At 56.0% G+C, this 8,343-nt stretch overlaps 1 protein-coding gene across 1 annotated transcript; it reads right to left on the bottom strand.

Annotated features, from left to right (window-relative positions):
- Positions 1–7: 7 nt before the first annotated feature.
- On the bottom strand, positions 8–6,680 carry CSUI_007707 (uncharacterized protein; the record flags this gene model as incomplete). The annotated part of the gene is made up of 1 exon (XM_068067851.1): positions 8–6,680. A coding segment is annotated over exon 1 (5,202 nt), but the record flags the coding sequence as incomplete, so codon positions are not given.
- Positions 6,681–8,343: the final 1,663 nt, after the last annotated feature.

Below are 8,343 nucleotides of genomic sequence, written 5' to 3'. Positions count from 1 at the left end.
TCCCGGCCCCCACAACCCGCTCGATGGAACCTGCAAGAGAGACGCGAGTTGCCACACATACTGCGGACTGTCCATGTCGAACATGAGCCAGTTCGCGCCCAAATCCACTGGAATTGCCGGGAGCAGAGGACCAGACAGACTCTGAAGGAACCGGCATCTGGTTGACGTGCAACTACAAGAGAAAGAACCGGAGGAGGACGTGCAGCAAGACCAGCAACATGACTCTCCGCGAGAAGACGATGAGCCGCGCGGAGTACCTGCGGGAGCACAGCTGCGTGAAAGACACCCTGTAACTGCGCTCGTATGGTCTCGAGCGTCTGCCAAAACTGGAAGATTCGTAAGGTCACTTTCGCATTCCTCTGCGGATGAACTGACAGGTGTGGTCTGAGGTTGCATTTCAATCCTGGACATGTCTTCAATTCCTTCGAAATCCGGAGCGGTCACTGAAACGATGCGCGCATCGCATCGCGTAAGAACTTGGTTAGAATGCGTGTCGCCGAGGCCGCTGTCTTTCCCGGCAAATATACTAGAGCACACGTCTTCTGGATAGCTTGTACTCTCAGAACCAACGTTGTGGCCCTCGCCTGCAGTTCCTCGGTGAGGCGTCGCAGCTCCGCTCGGTGCAGTGCGAGGGCAGTCCGCAGCCCTTGCACGCGATATCCCTCCGGACTGCCAGCACGTGGCTGGGCTTTTCCTTCGCTCCATGATGCGGCGAGGATTTCCATTCTGTCCGTCCCTCTTTTGAGCCACTGAACTGCAACTGCTGCGTCTGCGCCCTCTCCGTGCCGTCGCGGGGCTGGCAGTCTTGAAACTGAGCCCAGTCCCCACGCTCTCCCTTCCTCCCCTCCTGCCTCCTCGGCCTCCTCTCTGGAACCGCTTTCCCGGCTGGAATTCTCCCTCTTCACCTCGACCAAGTGTGTCGTCTTGATGAGACACACTGGGACTAGCATCAGTCGCTCTTCGGGACCTGGTACGTGACCTTCCTGATACAGGTAGTCCCCCCACACATCCGCTGAACTCGCTCCTCCCTTCTGCCACCTCCAGGCTTGCAGCTTCAGGGCCCGGACCCCTGCGAGGGCCTGCCTTCCGTGCCAACCTGAGGTTGCTGTTTCCTTCACCATTTCTACGTGCCCTACTTGTGTCCCTTTCGCCATGGCTAGAACCTCCATCAGTAGGTGCTTTGCGAGAAGACGGCGAAAACCTTGACGGACCCCGCTCACAATTGGGGACTGCACTATTCGTGCCATACAAATGGAAGTCCTGAAAATCCGCAGGGACTTTCCGTTGTCGCTTTTGCCTCGTCCCGACATCTGATCCTGCTAGCTCTTCAGCTGTGAGCCTTCTCCGTCTTTGAAGAGTGCTCGTGTCTGTTTTCTCGTCTCCTGCGATGTTCTCTGACTGCATGTCCTCTTCAATGAAGACCCAGTACTTTGATCGCTTTCGCGCCTTGCGCTCCTTCATTTTCTTGTTTGCTTCGGCGAAACTGTCCTCGGGAAAAAGGTGGTGGTGGGCCGGACACACCTTTCCCGCTCTGAAGTAGGGAACAAAGCCAGATGTACCGCCCGGAAAAAAAGCCGGCAAAGAACACCCTACCCTCTCTGCCTCATTCTTGCTCCCACACTCTTCTGGATTTGGCCCCTGTCCTCCAGTGCGCAGCTCTCCGGATAACATTCCCAGTCCACATGACGGCTTTTCTCCTCCTGACTCCGCTTGCGGCGATCGAAAAAAGAACTCTCGCGACTTTGCCTTTTCAGATGCACACGAAGTGTCATCTTGCCCTTTATTCGTCGGGCACAGACGCTGGTGGCAAACACCGTTCCTTGCAGGCGGGGGACAAGACATATAAACAGCAGGCAAATACTGCGTGTTGATGCGTCCTCCCAGTCGAGCGGACGCCTCAATGAGTAGCACGCGACAGTTGAACAGCTTTAGAATGCTGGCCGCAGTGAGCCCCGCAATTCCTCCCCCAATGATGGCCACGTGGTAGAAGTGCTGCGGAAGAACGCTCTTCTCCCTCCCACAGCGCGGACACTGGACTTTCGCCCTTTCAGGTGATTTTGGGTATATTCCTCCACACGGGACGCCGAAGCTCGAATTCGTGGCCGCATCACCTTTCTCGATGCCTTCGCAGCAACCTGCGGGATCCGTCGGCCTCCATAGAGCACTCCGTTCGCCGCACGCACCGCCGGGAATCCGTTGTGGATTTGCAGTGGGGCTGAATGGAGTACCTTCTTGTGCTGCGGCGGCAAGAGATCTACAGCCCGGCACCTCGCTGGTCCTCTCCTGCGCAGTTCTCTCTCCGGGGAGAAGGCGTGGAGCGGCATCCTCAGAGAAAAAGACGTCTGATGGCTCGCAGCGCTGCTCGGAATCGCGGCATCTTATAGACTGCAAAGCATCCGAAATGAAGCCGCAATGGTCCGCGCTGACCCTGCAGACATCCTCAGTTTCTAACATACCAGACTGGCGCATTTCTGGTTTTCGGTCTTCCGCAGCCGTTGCCGCGCCGTCACTAAGCGCGAATGACGGCAAAAGGTTCGAGGCGGTTCCTGCCATCAGGTCGTACACTTCTCGACGAAAGAGCTCCAAGTCCGGAAGAAATACGTCAGCAATCGGTGGCGGCGCGGCAGTTCTGAGGAGAGGGAGAAACGCTGTGTTCATGCACTTGGGCTTCCGAGGTGCCGAGGGGTTCACATGCTTCTTCGGGTCAGGTCTCGATTTCAGACGCTTGAGCTCGATGAAAGACGAGAAACCAGAGAAACCCTGGTGTGGGAGGGGACACGTGCGAGGGAGTGGGAGACAATCAGGCTGTTGTCTGGAATGCGCGTACGCGGATTCGCTGGGGAAGGGGAGAAAGTACTGTTGACTAGTTTTGTCTGTCCTGATGGCCTCGGAAGGAAATACAGAGAGTTGATTTGCTATTGTCGCGGCGGGTGGAAAACAGTGTCCTGGATCCCCTGCCTCAGCGTGTAGAGGCAAGGGCTCCCATGCGTCGGTAGTGTGTGAGATATTCATCACAGGGCTAGTTTTGAGAGCTAAGAGTGAAGAAGCCGGGGCTGTGGGCGAACGGTCCACTCCAGGTGACTCTATCTTGGAAGTATGGAAAGACCGTGACTCCGGGATGCTCTCGGGCTCGATTCGAGATGTACGGACGAAAGAAGCGGGAACTCCTAGCATGTCTGGTCTCCAGCCGTTCACTACCTGCAGGCCAGTTGATTTGCCGTGTTGGTCAGAGAATCGATACGGTAGTGACAGTGAAAGAGAGCCACGAGGAAGCCGCTGGGTCTCCTCTGGAGGGACGTCGTTGCCCATGTCGCTTGGTGAATTAGAGCAGGGGAGACGCGTTCCTCCCTGAAACCTTATTCGACGCACCTCAGATGAGGCACTGCCAGTGTCCTCACTGGCCTTCCTGCGTTCCATCGTGGTTGAAGACTCAATTCTGCTGCTACCATAATTAACCAAACGGCCTGCACTCTCTTGCTGAATTTCTCTTTGCTGAGCCGAGCCGCGTGCACACTCCCTCTGCCCTTCGAAGACCTGCTGTTTCAGATCCGGAGGCTTCGCCCAGCCGAAGTCGGCTCTTCTCTTCACCCTGTTAAGCACAGTTGAGTGTCCCGCAAGCGAACACTGTGTCGCAGTGAATCGCGGACAGACTTCAGCAGCCGCGAAGGAACTACCGCAGTCCGTACACGGAGGACTCGATGACGGACTTACAAAACTCGCTTGGTGATTCAGCACCAGCCCGTCAAAATACCCAGCCACCACCGTCTGGTCATCACTTGGCTGTTCGCTTACGTCGGGAAAATCACCACCGGAAACAGCTTCAGCAGCACGGGCGTTCCCTCCTCTCTCGGACATTCCTTTTCCTGGATCAGACACTTGTCGCGTTCCCATAGAAGGCTCTTCTCCCTGACTGCCAGGGTTCACGCAATCAACTGACTGGCAGGTTTTCCTGAGACGCCAGGGTCTCCGAAGATGCCATGCCATGGCTTCGTGAAGTGGATGCGTACCAGAAGAAGAAAGGAAGGTGGCAACGTTTGCGTCATTTATTTTGTCCCGCTGTCGCAGTCCATACCTCCCGCCAACGCGAGGCCTTGGCGATGATCTCCGGCCTCGTCCCCCACCCCGAACCAGCCGAGGTCGATTGTCTGGGAGCTCATCTACGTTATCGGATTTGGCCGCCATCCCTAGAGTACTTCGGTCGTCTGAGCGCACTCGTGTGTCGCCTAGAGATTCTCCTCCAAACATAGAGGGTCCTGCACAGCTGTCTGGACATGTAGCACGATCGTGAGAGGCATGGGCCCGGTGAGAAGATCCACTCTCGCCACTTCTTCCTCGAGTCGACACGGACGGCGCCTCCTCCCCAAGTGGCGACACAGTTAAATCGGAGCTTGAGCAAGAACGGGGAGTGTCTTGCTGTAAAGGAGGGGCATGGCTCCGCTCGCGTGCAAACTCAGCGTCGGGAGCAGGCGAACGCAGGCTCGAGTTTGGAGAAGCTATGGATGGTAATTTAATCTCTGAGAGGCCGCTGTCTTCCAAAGTCCCCCAGTCTCTTGCTGAAGACGGAGCAGCCCCCAGCGCGGTAGAACGGAGACCTTGGCTTCCAGCTGCAGTCGAAGAAGACGTCTGGCTCCTTTTCACTAAAAGAGAGGAACACCAAAACCAAGGGAAGGACGGGCACGACTGGAAGCCGTCATGAGGCAATGAAGAGGCAACGGGAGTTTGGAACGCAAGGGCATCCAGCGTAGCGTCAACAAGGTCCAGAAAGTTGAACTGAAGCAGGCGTTTGCGCATGCCTTTGGAGACACGCGGCGCTTCAGGGCTGTGAAGGGGAGACACAAAGCGGCGGCGGTATCTCTCCGCCCAGCAAGAAGAACGAGAACCGACATCTAGCGCGAGAGAAGGTGCAGTCGCCAAGCATTCGGATGTACGGGATTTTACCTGAGTTTCAAAAGAGCTGCAAGTGCCCACCTCTGGAAACTTGAAAGGGCAACCCACAACTGGCATAGAAACAGCTGGCCATGAACGCGTGCTGTCGGCACGAGGAATCTCTCGCTTAGCTCCAGCAACCACTGACAGATTTTTTGCAGTTAGCACATCGTAGCCATTTGCGTCTTCAGCTCCGATGGAAGCACCACCTTCCAGGGGTGGCGCACCTGATGCTTCAGATACACCTGATCTTGAAAGACGAGGTTCGCTGTTTTTAGGTCCCATTTTGATTGCACAGATAAAACAGCCAAGACGCCATCCCAGAACGAGTACACCATCATTGTACGTTGCGTGGAAGGCTTCGTCGCGCACTCCAAGAGGTGCTGCTCCCGGCAGAGCCCTGTCTGCTTTCCCACTGTTGGACGGTGTAAGCCTGAAACGGGGCACTGTAAAGTACGAGGCCGCAGTCCCTAACGGTCGCCAGAAAGACGAAACGTGACCTTTACACCTAGAGTACCGGGTCAGCTCAGTACTCCAGAGCAAGCTGGAAAAGAGAATCCCTCACTGCCACAGAAGAGGCCACCATCGCTTGCCACGAGAATGAGAGTCCGACAGCGACAAAAGTGACACTACTCACATCCGCAGCTCGCACTTCGCTCACTTGGAAAGGCAACACCTCGAGAAAATTTTTCTCAGCGTAAGCAGTCAACAGCGACACGGTGGTCTCAGGTGCTCCCAAAATTGCTTGGAGCACTCGTATCCAAGGAAACCAGGTGCATAACATCGCTCTGAGCAGCGTGATCTGCTGCCGGTACAAGTTCGCTTTTCACAAGTATAAAGCCGAAAAATGGGACGTGGAATGCTTTACTCTACAACCGTGCGGCAAACTGCGCGCCCGTGCACCACAAGCGGAGCCGGGGACGGCGAGCGGCAACCTGTAAAAATGTTTACGATCGAGAACGCCACAAAGACAGCCAGTGTCGGATGGAAGAGAGCCGATCCCCAGGCCTGTAAAACACTTCCTCGGATGCCCGGCTGGGAGAAGAGTGACTCAAACGGGTCATACTGTTGGTGGCGCTGTAGGCGCATGGAGAGTCGCTCAACTCGCGGCTGCTTCTAGAGGCGCAACGCGAACACACGTGCTGACACCCTCTAGGCGCGACTCTCAACTCGAGCGAGGCGAGAATTCAGAATGTTCGACGCACCCGGGAACTCTTCTGCTTCATTAGGACAAAACTCCAAGAAGGTGGACGACCCGAATCCCTGTTGCACTCAAGGCAGGAAGCGGGCCATCGTGGCGGCCCCGTTCAGTGCACTTCTCCAGCGGCTCAGTCGTACAAGAAAGGAAGCCAGTCAGGCTACCTCGTCACCGCCGTGCTCGGAGGTACTGCATCTTGCAAACTCCCGTGGAAGTTCGCCTCTGTTCAATTCGGACAGGGACCGAGAATGGGAGACAAGTGGACGCTTAGGCCCACTGGCAGCAGTGGCTGCGTGCGCGAGTGTGCAATGACGGACCCTTTCTCAGACAGGATGAACCGCGGAGCACTGCACATGTCGCGGGAATGTACTAGGGCAGTGCTTGCAGACGCACAGTACGGAATACAGGAAATCGCCAGTTCTTCAGTTGATGGAGATTGGTAAGGTCATTCGAAAAGCAAAAGAGGCAAGGAGTAGCAGTGAGCCCCGTCGCTTGCTTTCCCGCGCCAAGTGTGGTGGAAGACCCGGGGCAAAGGCCTACGGCCAAGGCGGCAAAGTGTCCTCCTGGTGCCGTTTGGACCTGCCCAAGTCCCATGTTTCTTGTTGCTCTGATCGGATACTATCAACATGCGAACAACAACAGCTCTCTGTCAAAACGTTTTTACAGCCAGGAGTCAAACTCCTCAAACTGCAAAGGGTGTGCGGAGAGCACCGAGCGGGCGCGCGCCCAGGGGCGAGAGCACCATACACGACCTCCGCCCTGAAAGATTCGCCCCTCTCGCGAATCAGTTTCTTGTTTGAAGCCTTCTCCCCTTGCAGCTAGGAAGCTGCGGTCACAACTCGGCGAAGACATCCGCAACGGGCTACTGTTGACTGACGCTGCGTCGTTGAGTCTCACGGTGTAGTTCGCAATAAAAAGGCAAGACATCACGTGGGGTGGAACAAGGCACGCTGCTAGGCAAGGCGAAGCAGATCCGTCCATGCGAGACACCTCGGATGGCCGGTCTCACCAGAGCTGTCCGGACATACCGTTTGACAACAGTCAAACTCAGACCCGACTGCACGCTCCAAGGGTTGCGCCACAGCCATGTAACAGTGCGATAATCTGTTAGAAAACGCCATCGTGCCGCTATCGACGAACTCGGGCACACTCGGGTGACGCAGGGTCGCTGTGGTACCTTAGATTTTTCCCACCGGCGCTGAAAGAGAAGGGCGCTGGGAGATTCTCCAGGCACACACGAGCACCCTGTGGCCAACTTTGTTGTCTTTCCAATTTCATTTGGCTGGGGTGAGGAGAGCGCTCTAGAGTTATCAGAATTCGCCACAAGGGTGCCGATAGACCACCTATACCCACCTTTCAGGAATGGGCCTCTGAGGGCAAGGGTGGCGACTCCTTCAAGAGGCAACGAAAGGGACTCTTCCGCTGTACGCTACCGCAAGCACGCTGCAGCCTCGCTCGAGACTTCGGTCTCACTTCCTTGCTGTAGTTTTGGGCTTCCGGCGTCGCCTGAGGAGCACCGTTTTCTGGCTTGGAACTGTCCAACGCGATCAAGGAGTCCACCCGAGACTAGGCTCGTTCAGCCCTTACATCGTGTGGAAGCCAACAGGCTGGAAACTGATCTCCAGGTAAAATAATGACGTCTCCTCCATCTACAAATATGTGGCCGAGCCTGTGGATGCTAGCTAGCTTTTTGCAATTACAGCGCTCCCAAGCAAAGGCCACCGAGAGACCGCCTGCCCTGTCCTTAAGGAAACGACCCGCCCCCCAGAAATACCGGCGCAGAAACGGTCAACAACCGAAGGGTCAACAACAAACGCTGTCGCGCTGATTTTGCAGGGAAACAGGTGTCACGTCTTTCTATCGCTGGGAATGAACGCGCACCTGCGCAGAATGGCGAGCACTTTGCCTGGACGACCGCGACGGTAGCGGGCCCGCCCGTGTTCTCGCGACGGTCCCTGACTCGCCAAGCGAAAAGGTTTATGGCCACATCTGCCAGTGAATGTCGACTGTAAGTGAAGGCAGCTTGACTCCCATCTCTCGATATTCTTGCAGTTCTTTCGTATCTGCCACCGAATTGTATCAGTAAACATGGCGAACTGACTCATGGAACTAGAGGAAGAAATGGAGAACACGGGAGCCAAGCAGGGAACGGAGATGCGAAACTTACAACCGCAACTACGCTTTTAAGAGCAACCGGCCAAAGAAGAGACGAGGTTAAG

The sequence above is a fragment of the Cystoisospora suis genome, assembly GCF_002600585.1.
Source record: "Cystoisospora suis strain Wien I chromosome Unknown contig_4138, whole genome shotgun sequence".
NCBI classification, from domain to species: Eukaryota; Apicomplexa; class Conoidasida; order Eucoccidiorida; family Sarcocystidae; genus Cystoisospora; species Cystoisospora suis.
Note: the sequence above shows the minus strand (reverse complement) of the source record. Positions and strands in the feature narration are given on the sequence as shown.